General features: G+C 36.0%; 1 protein-coding gene across 1 annotated transcript in view; it reads right to left on the reverse strand.

Moving 5' to 3' along the window:
- Window positions 1–1,366: 1,366 nt before the first annotated feature.
- Window positions 1,367–16,251, reverse strand: part of LOC150087964 (sodium- and chloride-dependent glycine transporter 1-like) — a 285,384-nt gene continuing 270,499 nt past the window's right edge. Inside the window, exons 17-18 of the mRNA XM_090369981.1 lie at window positions 1,808–2,002; window positions 1,367–1,494 (exon numbers count right to left, since the gene is read on the reverse strand). Of these exons, the coding sequence (XP_090226107.1) occupies window positions 1,367–1,494; window positions 1,808–2,002 (323 nt within the window). The remainder of the gene's footprint in view (window positions 1,495–1,807; window positions 2,003–16,251) is intronic.

The raw sequence follows: 16,251 nt of genomic DNA on the forward strand, positions 1-16,251 counted from the left end.
TGTTACCAACAGAAATTCTAAATGGGAAGCATTCAAGGAATTAATCTTGGCAGCTACTAGACTTTTCTCATACCAACTAAGAAATACTGTTCAAGATTTACATGTAAATGGATGTCAGATTAAGTAAGTGAGACATGGCAGAGAAGAAAAGTGCATAGGATGCATATAAATTATCAGGAGACACAGAAGCCTATGGTAGATATAAGCTAGTCTGTTATCAAGTCACAAAGGAGGTCAGGCAAGCGAAGGCAGATTATGAGAAATCTTTGGCAAAGGATGCAAAGAGAAACAGCAAAGCCTTCTTTACTTGTCAATGATATACAGGAATTTTGTTAGCAGGGATAAGGTCATTATCTCCTTGTATAAGGCAATGGTCAGGCCACACATTGAGTACTGCATACAGGTCTGGAAGCCTCATTTTAGGAAGGATGTAGAGTTACTGGAATGAGTACAGAGAAGCACAATGAGATTGGTGAGTGGAACAAAGAGTTTCCTTACCAAGAAAAGCTTAAGTTCTGCAAATTGCAGCGACTGGAGACTAGAAACCTGTGCAGTGATCTGATTGAGGTGCACAAAGCCTTGAATGGTTTGAGCAAGCTCAATGCTGATGGGATTTTTTCCTCTTGGTCAGAATATGCACCTGAGGAGACAAATTCAAATTGAAGAAAAACAGTTGTAGAATAGATGTGCGGAAATTTGCCTTTAACCGGTAGGTGGTTGATTACTGGAACAAGCTTCAGTCTGTTGTGGAAGTTAAAAGCTTAAATAATTCAAGGCAGAACTAGATGAAATTTTGGAGTAAACACATGGGTGAAATGGGGAATTGTTTTTTTTTTTTTTTTTTTTTTTTTTTTTTTGGGTCGATGCTGTATAAGCTTGCTTTACAAATGCTAATACAGCTCATGTATTTGCTTTTACCACGAGGACCTTCAGCTGGTCTTAAAATTCTGGACACTTTTCTTTCCAGCTGTTGCTTATCTTTGGCGATCAGTTGAGAACTGGTGGATTCAGTCTAGTATGATAGTTAGCCTCTAGGCTGCTGCTTGTTCCAAGACAAGCAGTGCAAGACTCACTTTCCCCTCTGCCTGTGGCTATTGTTAATCTATTAGTCTGTGTGTGTTCCCCCCCCCCCCAAGTTAGTAGTTTTCCAACTTACCTAAAACCGTCTTAATCGCATTAGCAAATTTTCTTGCATCTCCTTCTATTTAAGTGTATCCCATCTCTATAAAAACAGTCTCTCCTATTAACAAGGACAGACCATATTGAGAAAATTATCCACTTCACCCTTTAAATTACCCTTGTGGACAAGAGATACATTTATATCTCCAATCTGCAGGGAGAACCTTCTTCTGAATCTAAGGATGCTCTAATTATGATAGCTAGCTAATGGTTTAACACTATTTGCAGCTTCTTTTAGTAGAATTGGACAAATTCCATCAGTCCCAGGTGCTTCATTCACCTTTAGCTGTAGCAGTTTCTCTTCCTCCTTACTTTCTGTTAATATAAAATCATTTTCGTTTAACTCTCAATCACTATTAGACAGACTTCTGCTGGCTCCCTGTCTGAAAACTTCATGTATGAATGTAGATGCAAAAATATTTATTCAGTTTATCAGCAGTCTAACAAGGTCATCAATATTTATACCATTCATATCTATTGTATCAATGTAATTCAATGCTTTCCTTCTATTGTTAATATATGTGAAGAATTTCTTATTGCTTTTCTTTGCATTCTTAGCCAAAGACTTCTTATAATCTACCTTATCCAGCCAAGTTCTTGGGTAACTTGAATATGTATCAATTTGTACTTATTGTAAGACTGTTCATCTCCTGACAATTTATAATCATCCCATGAATTTTTCTTCTCTGCCAGCCACTAAGTTCATTTGATCCATATAGATATAAATCTTGAACATCTCTTAACTGATATAAAACATTAATGATTACTTCTCTAAACTCTTCCCATTTGTATTTACATTTTTCAACATCATCAGTTGGTATCACTGAAAATAGTTTAAATATGTTTGAGCCCATTATAATCAGGATTATAATTGTATGACGAGATCTGTTTTGACAGCAGTTGAGAGTTTTAATAAATCTTCGTCACTTTTTTAGGTTTTATTTAAAGCAATGGCCAGAACCTTGAAATGGAAATATACTTAGCTAATAATCTAAACACCAATTAAGAAAATTGAATTGAACTGTTTACTCTGTAGCTGAGTGGTCAGGAGCGGGGGTGCAATAGCACATGCTCTTTGAGTAGACTGGGATTCAAGCCCCTGACTGCTAAATACAGTCAATCTGCCAACCTACACTGGACCAGCATGGCAGATTATGGTCCCTTTCTCTCAACATGACTTGTAGAGGAGCCCTCCATCTTGCAGTGGATTGACAATTGACAATGGCTGTAAATTTATATATTTATTTATAGAAGTTTGATTAGTATTTCTGATAAAAATCATCAGAATTTTTACAGCTCAAGTAGTTTAAGATAAAATCATAAGGAAATGCTTTCCCCTTTGATGAACATAATAGAACACATTAATTTTTCATGATGTATAAGGAAAACCACCTTTTTATTGCATAAAATAAAATCATCTGTCATTGCCTACATCTTTAAATATGTTGAAAAACAGGAGATGATTTAAACTAATCTGTTAAATGGTACTGCAAAATTAAATATGGTAGCTTAATGAATTCCCTCACAATCTACTCCTTTCAAGAAATAAAAATCATTGCCATAAAAATCATGTAATTAATCATGCAGTCAACTATTTTTCTAAGGGTGACATAGACTCAAAGATCTGTGATTTATAGTGACAATATCAAATCTATTTGGTGATCAGTAGCTCTATATGCAGAAAAAAAAACTTTTTTTGATTGGCCCATTCCTGGGATAGGATTTATTTTACTGCCTTCTTCATTCTTGTCACTAGGTTGCTAATACCATTGGGCCTAATGGTAAGGGATTGTAGCACCCATAGTACTTGCACTATTGCCTAGTTCGCTAAGGGCAGTGCATATAGAGTTGTGGCCCACCTCTTCATGATATGGATGGGTGCTGGGAAGCAGCCTTCCTAGTCATTGGCTTCCCAATAGCAAAGTGGTGAGAAATGATTAAACAATACAACAAAACATACACTGTATAAACATAGCACTATTTTCATTTCTAGTCTTTACAGAGTTATGTATCATCACAGTGTACAACCTCACAGGGTTAGGAGTTTACAAGACAGACAAGGATATTAGAGTATTTTGTGGTAACACATGGATTCAAACATGTGGCATGAGTATGTACACACTGATAACCCAGCTATGGTTGTGCAAATAATTCATGGAATACAAAAATCCACTGCTGCTTCTCAGTGGAGTGAGGCAGAGAGAGCTGTAGAAAATTAGAAAAAAATATTTGGTACTTATAGTAAGGCTAAAGCTGAATTTCTTTTTTTTTTTCCAAGGAAAGCAGAGCATAAAGCTGTTGAGCTTTATTTTGTAAATAAATATTCAAGAACAGTTGCTCAAAGTCATTTTCGACCAAATTTGCATTTTGGACATGTGCACAAAAAATTCAGTATTAAAGTACACCAAACAACCAGAAGAATGGTCCACGCAAAAATTTAAGGCAAAGTAAAACAAAAAGAGGTGAAAAAAAAAACAATAAGGGGGGGGGAGAGAAGCAATTCCATAGAGCTCTCTGGGTTCCAAGGAATTGCTTTCCTAAAGGGCTGTAGTATAGCCAACCTTTTGAGAACGGTTGGCTAGAAGGCATTTTTTATATATCCATGCATTAACATGAAAACTGTGAATGACTTTAAGGGGAGGGGATCCAAAACCACATCCCTACAGAATTCAAGGAGGTAAAGAACCAACTGACACTATTGTGCAAGTGAATAAGAGAAATGCACTGTAAATGGTGATCAAAACCATCAAATTTGAGTGAGGTCACTGTGCCTGAATTACACTACTACAAGCCATACTGCAACATTTTCTTTCAACAGGATGGCTTACTTTGCCATCTTATTGAAACAAGAACATCTACAGGATGCACTGTTATCTCAATAAACTGACATAAGTCTACTTCTTTCTTTTTTATGGGGCTACTTAAAGTCCAAGCCTATCTGATCAAATCTAACCCGGGGGCTCACATCTGGTGAGTATGGGCTTGGCACACCTAGGGTCCTGAGCTGGATATCATCATTCTTCTCTTTCTTGATGATTCCCTTTTACTTCTCTCTCTCTCTATTGCCTGATACAGCATAAGCCTCAGGCTTCCTTGTACTATATGGCTAATAATATAATAATTAATTATGTCACTACTTCATGATAAACTAACTTCATGTAGTTTATTGTGGAATATTCATGTGATTAATTTAAAGTTACTTTTTAATATAAATAATCCATGAGAATAAATTTTAAAGACAGGCTTAAGGAAGTGAGCTTATTTCATTACTAATGTTGTTTTTCAATTAGCATTTATGACTTAAAGCTAACCTCACTTGTCCTGAAACTCTTAAGTCAGGGGCAATTTTTTTTTGCTGCTATGAATGTTACAGAAAAATTTATTCTTTAAAGTGTATATAGCTTCAATTTTTACTATCCAAATATTTAAAATAATTTATCAAACCAAATGTGTCCATGAACTGTCCCAACCCAACAACTGTTTTTTTTTTTAAATGTAAGATGATTTAAGTTTTATCAGCATGAAAAGAGAATATCATCATAGAATTGGTAACCAATTGGTACCATAGTTACCAATTGGTAGAATTGGTAACTGATTTATTTCTACATAAGGAGTTTACATAGACAGTTAAGAAACAAATAGATGAATTTGTATGAAGCCTTACAAAATAAGTTTTTATCTTACAGGGTACTTAACCTTCCATTATTTGCTTTTGCCCTCAATTTAACAAAGATGTTCATGTGGCATCTATAAGACATCCCTTTTTGTTTTAATTATAAAAAAATAAATTTTTAACTTTATTACTAAATTGAACACAGTGATCTATTAATTATGATTTGCTAAACTCAATTAAAAATATCAAACAAAAATAAATGAGAGAAACCAATAAAGTTTTTACCATTTTTTTTTTTTTTTTTAAGAATTTAAGGTGACTCATCTCCGTAGCCCAGTGGTCAGGAGCAAGAGTGCAGTAGCACATGCTCTTTGAGTAGACCGGGGTTCAAGCCCCTGACTACTAAATACGGTCAATCTGCCAACCCGCACTGGACCAGCGTGGCAGATTATGGTCCATTTCCTTCAACATGAATTGTTCAGGAAGCTTCCATCCTGCAGTGGGTTGATAATGGCTGCAGTTTACTTTCTTTTTTTTTTTTAACATCTCCTAGACTGAAACACAGACACTGGCACAGCATCTGACAGATGCAACATGAATGTCTCTATTTTTTTTTTCAGTCATATGCATTTAGCCAGCGAAACCAGTGCACTGTAGAAAGATTAGACACCTGTTGCTTGTCTCAGAGATGCCATGTGGGAAGTGGGAATTACCTAGAAGATAGATGCTTTTGTTTGTTTGGCATCTGTTAAACACACAAAAAATTAATGTCTCTTAACTGATAGTATATCGAAATAAAAACAGAAAATATTGTATAACCAGTAAGAGAATATCGGTGGGCACAGTTACAGGGGAGAATTTGATTTCATTTACAAATTTTAAAAAAATAACAGAAAAAATTTTAAAAAGTGGCATCTTTCAGATGCCATACTAGCAGTAGAAGGTTAAAAATATGAGTATAACAGACTTTTCTCAGCATTTTTTTTTACTATTTCTAATGCTGATATGTAACAGCAGATGATGTAAAATTAAGTACAAAACTGCTTTGACATTGTGATGTTTTATATAACATGATGTTTACAATAATACATGAAATAATGACTACTGCATAGAAATTCATGTCTGTAGTAAATTGCATAAGTATCAAATACAAAAATATATTGATATCTATTAACAGATAATATGCTATAAGCAATTGCAGTAAAACAAAACATACTGTTTTAACAATAACAGAAACAACAAATAAGTTATATTAAATTGATCAATAAGGTAGTCATTCCCTTGTATATTGTTATGAATTTTATGGTAAAACATTTTGACCAGCAAAATTTCAAATACAAATAAAATTATATACTCCCATATATTTCAGTCACTGAAAAAATGTGTGGAGGACATGATCTTTCACAAAAATAAATAAAAATTTACATTTAACTACAGTTAAGAGATTACATAATTAATTTCCAGATTTAAAATTCCTTGCTACAGCTACAGCAAACCACTCTCTTTCATGGTGGGTAAAGCAGCTATGCAAGGTAGGTCTAGAATTCGAGGAACTTTATTGAAGCTAAACAAAATATTATATGTACATATGGAAATATGGAAAATGTGTATAAACTTGGAAAATATATTTTAAAAAAGCACTATGTAATTAACTTCTATTTATTTGTAATTATATTTTATAATTCTGTATTACAAATAAAGCCAACTCTGAATTTTTTGTATTTTTTTTTCGTAATCTGCTGAAGATTCAAAATACAGAACTAATAATACAGGAGGAAAAAATATAAATTCATACATACATAGATAGATAGATATACAGTATAACTAAAACACACATACATTCTATGTCAGAAAAACAATATGATACCCAAAACAGGGTGTGTCAAACTCAGAAGTGCTCATGGGCTGCAGAAAGTTATCAGAAGACTACACAAATGATTCTTGGGAAACTTGCATGGCACACTAATCTGTACACAGTACACTAGTGGCATTAATGAGAAAAATAAATTAAATATTTTGCATATTATTTCTCCTTGCACAAAAATATGCAATCTCATAACCATCAATGTTTACAAAGGTTAGTATGTTACGAATTCTTAAACTTTATGTTTATGTTAGTGTATCCCTTAATAGAGATTAAATATCAACATTTATCATTATTTTCATATAGGTTTAATACTGTTAAAACATGAAAGCTGACAACAATTGAACAGCAAAACTGTGAGGGCTGCCAATTTGACATACCTACCCTAAATGTTATTAGAACTGTGTGAATATTTGCATATTCAAATAAACAGGCTATATAAGTTGGAAATAAAAATAAGCAGAATAGTGCAGAATAAGCAACAGTGCAGCAGAATAAGCAGAATAAGCAACAGTGCAGCTAGAATTTTTGGGCCCCTATGCAAAGACCACCAATGCCCCCCTCTATTTTCATTACTATGCAATGCCTTTTATTTGTAAAAAATATTATTTGTAATGTACATTTTAAATGATATTCAGTAAATCTAAACTATATTCATCAAATCTAATCTTAAAAGCTGATACAACAAAATAAGTAATTTAATCACCTATAAAATGTTAAAATTATGTTAATTTATAAATTGCATTTTTATAAAAATTCATCTTCCTTGCCTTTATGTTTACAAAATCACTAGTCCATTTTGGCAACTTTTTTTATGTTCAATAGCTAGTATAGAGAGAGAGAGAGAGAGAGAGAGAGACCATTTAATCTGGTTGCCCTATAGAATTTCTTTTGTAGTTTTATTTGTAATTTACTAAATGACTTTTCAACACTAGCCACCATTACTGGGAATATAAAAAATAACATATGGTGGAACTTTACTATATTATACTATTATTTGATATAGATTTCTTTCTAAAATATTTAGAAAAAAATTATCAGGATAGACCTAGACCTGTGGACCCTTACGCTTTGGTAATTCTTACACCATGTAGCTACACCACTGACACAGAACCACTGGAATGGCCAATGTGATACCTGCTATTATTAGCTGCCAAAGAAAACTGAATATTGGCAATTCAGTTTGTTGGAGAGGAATTTAGGATGTGAAACCATACATATAAGCAGTGTATACCTAATTGAACAAGTTTAAATTGGGTTGAATAGTTCGGCTCTGTGTGAATGGACAGTCCACCTGGAAAACTGTTGTTCATGTTGGACAAGATCCTAAGATAGCTGGTTGATGAAGACACTAATGGACATCAGAACACACATGTACGTGGCATCATACAAGGTTGTGGAGCACTCAGACATCAAGTATATTGGATAATTCATCAGCAGGCTGTGGCTGACAGCCTTTTCTCTCTCAGAAGGATTAGAAACTATGTTAACTGATTGAGTGTCATTAATAGATGACTAGATAAGCCAGGATAGCTTTCATCTTTTGCATTACTTTAAATCCACTGTGCTACATCTCAACCCCGGGGGCTCACATCTGGTGAGTATGGGCTTGGCACACCCAGGGTCCTGAGCTGGATATCATCATTCTTCTCCTTCTTGATGATTTCCTTCTACTTTTGACTCTTTGTCTCTTAGGGTAACTCGGGATTTTTTTTTTTTTTTTTTCCTGGTGCAGCATAAGCCTCGGGCTTCCTTGCACCATATGGCTATTAATAATAATAATAATAATGTGCATGACTTGGACTCAGGGGAGGTTTCCACGGACTGGAGATGTGCAAATGTATCCCCAATTCACAAAGGGGGGGATCGAAGGGTGACACGAGTAATTACAGACCAATTAGTTTAACTTCTGTTCCAGGTAAAATAATGGAGTCACTGGTTAAAGATGCATTGCAGGATCATCTAGACAAGACTGCAACAATAATTCAGACACAGCATGGGTTTGTTAAGGGAAAGTCTTGTCTGACAAATTGATAGGATATTATGATGTGGTTACAAAGGAACTGGATGCAAAAAATAATTTTGATATCATATATATTTGGATTTCAGGAAAGCTTTTGACACTGTTGCGCATGGAAGACTATTGTAAAAATTGGAGCAGAATGGTATTAAGGGTAAGTTGCTACAATGGATAAAAGGATGGTTAAGTGGGAGAAGACAGAGGGTGGTAATCAATGGGTGCTGCTCTTTGTGGACTAATGTTATTAGTGGAGTCCCACAGGGTTCGGTGTTAGGTCCACTGTTGTTTTGTATATTTATCAATGATATTGATGAAGGTATATCAGGCTTAATGTCGAAGTTTGCAGATGATACAAAGGCTGGCAGGGTTGTTAATGACAGTAATGGCAGTCTGCTACTGCAACAGGATCTAGATAATTTGGGCAGATGGGCTAAGAAGTGGCAACTGAAGTTTAACCTTGACAAATGCAAAGAACTGCATATGGGTAAAAGTAACCCCAGAAAAACATACCAACTGTGTGGTACTACACTTAAGGTGGTAGAAAACGAAAAAGACCTGGGAGTAATTGTGCAGTCAGATATGAAGTTTTCTAAGCAATGCAGACAGGCTGCCAGGGCAGGTCATGGGGTTTTGTCAATGATATATAGGAATTTTGCTAGCAGGGAGAAGGAGGTGATTGTCCCTCTGTATAAGGCAATGGTGAGGCCACGCCTTGAGTACTGTGCACAGGTCTGGAGGCCTCATTTTAGGAAGGATGTAGATTTACTTGAGCATGTACAGAGAAGGGCAACAAGATTGGTGAGGGGAATGAAGGGATCCTCTTACCAAGAGAGGCTTAAGTTCTGCAAATTGCAGTGGCTGGAGACTAGGCACCTGCACGGTGATCTGATTGAGGTGTATAAGGCCTTGAATGGGTTGGGCATGCTGAATTCTGATGGGATCCTTCCACTTGTTCAGATTACGAACCTAAGGGGGCATAAATTCAAATTAAGAAAATGTAGAATAGATGTGCAGAAATTTGCCTTTAGCCAGCCGGTGGTTAATTGCTGGAACAAACTTCCATCTGTCGTGGAAGTTGAAAGGTTAAAAAAATTTAAGGAGGAACTGGACAGGCATTTGGAGGGAATGGTGTGATTTTTTTTTTTTTTTTTTGGCTGATGCTGCATAAGCTCATACACTTGCTTTCTTGCATCACATGCCACTACTACTTCAGTGATAAAGGGCTAGAGGTAGCCAAAATGAAGAATGGTGATAGAATTTTAGTGACGAGTCAAGGTTCTATTTGGGAAACAACGACAGACAAATCTGATTGTGCTGTTGCCACGGTAAAAGAAGTGTTCCTGCTTATATTCAACAAATGCATACAACTTGAACAACAAGAAACAATATGTGAGGTGCTTCTCTTATGATCGCTATTTGCCATTGACTTTTGTTCAAAATAATCTCACAGGGCAACATTATATCATTTCTCTTGTCATTTCTCCAGTGGATACATCTTTATTCCAACAGGCCAATGCTCAGCACCATACTGCTAATGTTGTAGTTTTTTTGCAATGTCAACTCGCTAGATCCTTTGATTTTTCTCAAATTGAGCATGTCTTCGACATTCAATCATGTCTCAATCAATAAAATCCATAGCAGTTTCAATGAAGCAGTTACCCTATGTTTGGATGAATCTTCATCTAGAGTAGTGGCATGCAAACTGTGGTCCCTGGGAGGGGGGGAAATGTACAAGAAGGTTTGTTTGTTTGTTTGTTTGGATTTTTTTGGCGCATTAGCAACTACGGCTATAATGCGCCAAGACTACTACAAGAAGGTAGAAGTCTCTCATTATGTGCTCAAAAATTGTGACACAAATGAGTTACACAGCAAAAATGATACAAGTTTTCTCATGACACACTAATTCTCAGAGGTAAGTAGACTTGTTAGATGGTTCCATAAAATACTGGACATGCAACAAGAGGAAAATGTGTTAAAAAGAAAAGCAAAAAAAAGCACTTAATGAAAAGGAGGGTAAATTATAGTAATGGTAGCAGTATTTGCCATATAGTGCAAGGAAGCCACAGGCTTTTACTGCACTAGCAAAAAAAGAACAAAGTAAATAAGAAAATACAAATTATATGCTTCCCTCCTCACACAGGTAACCATCCAGCTGACCTTTGAATCTATTCAAACTGTCAGCCTCAACCACCTGTGAGGGCAACTTGTTCCAGCAATCAACAAATTGCTGGATAAAAGAAAACTTCCTACAATCTAATCTAAACTTCAACCACTGTAATTTGAATTTATGGCCCCTAGTTCTGGAATTCCTTATAACAGTGAAAATTCCATCTTCATTCATTTTACTAATCCCTCTCAGAGCCTTCTAAACCTCAATCAGGTTATCTCTGAGGTGCCTGGTTGCCAAGCTCTGTAGCCTACATAATTAGAGTCTTTCCTCGTATGGTTGTCCTTTTGCTGATCTCACCATTTGAGCTGCCTGTCTTGGACTCTTTCAAGAAGTTCAATATCTTTTTTTAGATGAGGTCTCCATACTTAACCATAGTATTCCAAATGTGGTCCCACAATTGCCTTATAATACAAAGTACTAATCTAAAATATAATGGAACAAACTGAAAGTTTATTCAATAATCTACACCTTATAATTTAATTTTGCTTGTGCAGCTTTTATGTTTCATTCTCTTCTCCCCCCCCCCCCTTTTTGGAAACCACTTTTCATGTTTAAACAATTAAAGAATAGTTACTTGGCACAGATTCGACAGACAAACTATTACATTCATCTGTCCTTAGAAAGTAAAAATTTATTTAAACAACTGAAGGCACCTCCGAAGCCAGGTGAGCAGGAGCAGCAGTGCATAGCACACGCTTCTTGATTAGACCGGGGTTCGAGCCCATATTCACCAAATACAAAGGATGCGGAAAGGTCAGGGAATGACCACTGCATATCCCCGGAGCAATATGGCCTTAGTTGCTAATGCTCCTAAAAACCAAATAACAAACAACTGAACTTGATACTTGTATGGTATGAACTGACAATAATTTGACATAGCCAAGTGTTTAGCATGGGGATGAAGTAGTACATGCATTTGAGTTGACCATGATTCAAGCTCATATGACTGCTAAATACAGTAGTGATTATATTCTTGTCAAAATGATTAGTTTTAAACTCTTCTGATTCATGGGATCATGCTGGAATATAAATAGAACTCTTTTTGGGGCACAAGAAAATGTTTTAATATTTTTACCTGTGTAGAATCATATGCATTTTACTGCAGCATGTTTGAGTTCTGTATTTCCTCCTTTCCGCATCCTCCGTATTTGGTGGATATGGGCTCGAACCCCGGTCTAATCAAGAAGCGTGTGCTACGCACTGCTGCTCCTGCTCACCTGGCTTCGGAGGTGTCTTCAGTTGTTTAAATAAATTTTTACTTTCTAAGGACAGATGAATGTAATAGTTTGTCTGTCGAATCTGTGCCAAGTAACAAAAAATCTGTGACAAAAAAGACATGAAACTGAAAATAAAATACTTCCAAGCTTAAAAATTAAAGCCGAATGTAAATAAAATTATAATAAACTTCATTAGAAAATATACATGTAAATGTCTGGTATTTTCTCAATTATTTTATTGGACAGAAAGCTCAAATACCAGACTGTTCACGTCAAAGTCAGTCACAAGTAACATTAGAGGTATAGAGACCTTTCCTTCTCTAGTATTTATGAAAGCCAAGATATGCACAATTATGTACTGAGTGAACTGTATACAGACAGATATTTAATTTTTTTTATCTGCATAATTTGAAACATGGAAGGGGAAGTTGGAAATATTTTTGTTTTCAGTAATTAAACACTGCAATCAGTGTTAATTACTGAGAACAATAAAACAAAATATTTTATTTTAGTGGCTTGCCAGTAAAGATAGGAATCAAAAGGGATCCAAAGCTGACAAAAAGTTTGTGACACTGATCTAAAAGATATTAGGCACTTTTTTGATTCAATGGCAAAACCCATAATTGTGTGCATCAGTCAGATGGCGTCCTACTTTATATTGATGCATACTGGTTTTCCCATATTAAATGAACTTTTTTCTGATCATTTCTTCTCTTTATTCTTATTTATTTGTATATCAAAGCTCATATAAATCAATCTACACTTTTAGAGTTGGGAATTTTTATATTACTGAGTGTACAGCACAAGTGTTAACATGATAGGTGTATTGGTTCCATGAGGTTCCTTTAGATAGCATCTTGAAATTTTGTAGTCCTGGAATGGTCACCCACCCTGAATACTGGAAGTGCATGCATGTGTGTATTAGGATAGACTACTGGCAAAATGAAGTTTGCAAAGGAAAAAAACAGTTTGTTTGATAATGGCACTGTTCTTGCTCCAGTTGTGAGGCTATTGCAATAAACTGCCACTGTACTGTAATGCAAACAAACATCACACTTCTTAAGTGTGAGGCTGTTATCTGTATAATACAGTATTTATTCACTGCACTGCATTATAAATAAATGGCATCATACTTTATTTGGAGGTATTGTCTTAGCATTAGCAGAGGCATATGATGCAAGAAAGTAAGCTTATACAGCATCAGACAAAAAAAAAAAAAAAAAAAAACCTTCCCATTTCACTCATGTTTGTCTAGCTCAGCCTTAAATTTATTTAAGCTATCAACTTCCACAACAGATGGAAGTCTGTTCCAGCAATCAACTATCTGCTGGGTAAAGGCAAACTTCCACACATCTATTCTACAACTGCCTTTCCTCAGTTTGAATCTATGCCCCCTCAGGTTCTTAGTCTGAGGAAGCAGAAGTGTCCCGTCAGCACTGAGCCTACTCAAACCATTCAAGGCCATATACAGCTCAATCAGATCACCTCGCAGGTGCTAGTCTCCAGATGCTGCAACTTGCAGAACTTAAGCAGACTTTCTTCGTAAGCGTACCCCTTTGTTCCTCTCACCAATCTTGTTGCCCTTCTCTGTACTCGTTCTAGCAACTCTACATCCTTCCTAAAATGAGGCCTCCAGACCTGTATACAGTACTCAAGGTGTGGCCTGACCATTGCCTTATACAAGGGAATAATCACCTCCTTATCCCTGCTAGAAAAATTCCTGTATATCATTGACAAAACTCCATGACCTGCTCTGGCAGCCCACCTGCATTGCTCAGAGCACTTCATATCTGACTGCACAATTACCCCCAAGTCTTTTTCATTCTCCAGCTACCTGAGTGCAGTACCACACAGCTGGTACGTTTCTCTTGGGTTACTTTGCATTTTTCAATGTTAAACTTCAGTTCCCACTTCTCAGCCCATCTGCCTAACTTTTCCAGATCCTGTTGCAGTAACATACTGTCTTTACTGTCATTAACAACCCTGCTAACCTTTGTATCATATGAAATCTTGGACATTAAGCCTGATATACCTTCATCGATATCATTGATAAATACACAAACCAACAATGGGCCCAGCACTGAACCCTGGGGGACTCCGCCAATAACATTAGTCCACATAGAGCAGTGTCCATTTATTACCACTCTCTGTCGTCTAACACTCAATCATCCCTTTATTCATTGCAGTAACTTGCCCTTAATGCCATACCACTCCAATTTGTACAGCAGTCTTCCACATGCAACAGTATCAAAAGCTTTCCTGAAATCCAAGTATATGATATCAGAAATATTTTTTGCATCCAGTTCCTTTGTGACCACATCATAGCATCCAATCAAATTGGTCAGACAAGACTTCCCCTTAATAAACCCCTGCTATGTCTGAAATATTATTGCTGTCTTGTCTAGGTGATCCTGTATCACCTCTTTAACCAGTGACTCCATTATTTTCCCCAGAACAGAAATTAAACTAACAGGTCTATAATTATTTGTGTCACCCTTGAACCCCCTTTGTCAATTGGGAATACATTTGCACATCTTCCCTCCCCTGACTCTAAGGATGCTCACATAATTATGGCTAAGGGTTTGCTTACTTCCCTTGCTGCCTCCTTCATTATAATTGGATAGATTTCATCTGCCCCAGGTGCCTTTTTTGTTTAACTTCAACAATTTCTCCTCCAATTTGCTCTCAGTTATTACAAAATCACTTAATTCCCTGTTAGAGTGTGATAAAGTTCTGGCATTCCCCTCCTTAGTATTATACTGCAAAGACTCCTTGAAGTCTTTGTCGTATAATACTAAGGCACTTCATTGTGATCATTACAACTTAAAGGTGAATGCTGTTATGAAAAGAAGTGTCTTTGCAAAATTTTGGTTTGCTACTAGCCTATTCTATAAAATACATATGCAAGTCCTACAAAATTAATTTAAGTCTGCGCGCGCACACACACACGCACAGTTTAACACAGAAAAGTCAATAACGGTTGCAGTTTTATCATTACCAGATTAAACCACAGATTTGGTTTGGTTTTTTTTTTTTTTTTTTAGGAGCATTAGCAACTAAGGCCATATTGCTCTGGGATATGCGGTGGTCATTCCCTGACCTTTCCGCATCCTACGTATTTGGTGGTGACGGGCTTGAGCCCAGGGTCTAATCAAGAAGCGTATGCTAAGCACTGCTGCTCCTTCCCACCTGGCTACGGAGGCGCCCACAGAGAAAGGCTAATAAGGCATATCTATCACATACAGGAAGAACACTATAATTGGGCATCTGAATGATGCGATAAACCCACACTAAAATAGCATTTACCCTAATGGATACTTAAATAGATTGTCCAATCAAGCATATAATATCAGTGTTTTTTATATTACATCATATTTTTTTATTATATATCACATAATTGGCAACATTATAAGCAGGAAAAATGTATAAAGGGTCATAGTGTCAGTTCTTATGGTGCAAATTATGATCTTGTTTGTATATTATGCTTGAACAAGTGTTGTTCACAGGAGAAGGGCTATTGTTAAAAACCCTGATGACATGTGAATGGCTAGCTGGTGTTATACAATGGCCAAGTAAATTCAATCAATCTGAAACTGGTGATTAATACTCAAAATCATAAAAAAGAAATACAATACCTAAAATAACCAATTGATAAAATATTGTATTTCCCCATGTATAAGATGCACCTTAATTTTGGGGCCCAAAATTTGAAAAAAAATTTATTACACAAAGTTATTGAACTCAAGTTTTATTCATCATAAAATTTATACAACTCATCACTGTCAAAACTCCCATCCATTAGATTGTCCTCATCTGTGTCTGATGATGAATCACTGTCTTCATATATTGCCTTGTCCTCAGTTCCATCTATGGCATTTGAAATGCCACACTTCTTAAATGACTTGACAACAATCTCAATCTTGATATTATCCCAGATCTTTTCACCCAGGTACAAACTTCTCCTATAGTTGGTTTCTTCACTCTTCCTGCTGGTGTCAAATTGTCCCCAGAAGACTTCATCCATTGGTTCCATTCATCTCTCATGGCAGCTTTGAAGGGTTTGTTAATGCTGACATCAAGTGGTTGGAGCTGGGATGTCAAGCCTCCAGGTATGACTGCAAGATTTGGTTTTTTGCTCTGCAGCAATCTTTTTTGTATTTTTTGTTATGTGTGCCCTAAACTGATCAA

Source organism: Mastigoproctus giganteus, chromosome 3 (assembly GCF_048544385.1).
Source record: "Mastigoproctus giganteus isolate SK-2022 chromosome 3, ASM4854438v1, whole genome shotgun sequence".
In the NCBI taxonomy this organism is placed as follows: domain Eukaryota; kingdom Metazoa; phylum Arthropoda; class Arachnida; order Uropygi; family Thelyphonidae; genus Mastigoproctus; species Mastigoproctus giganteus.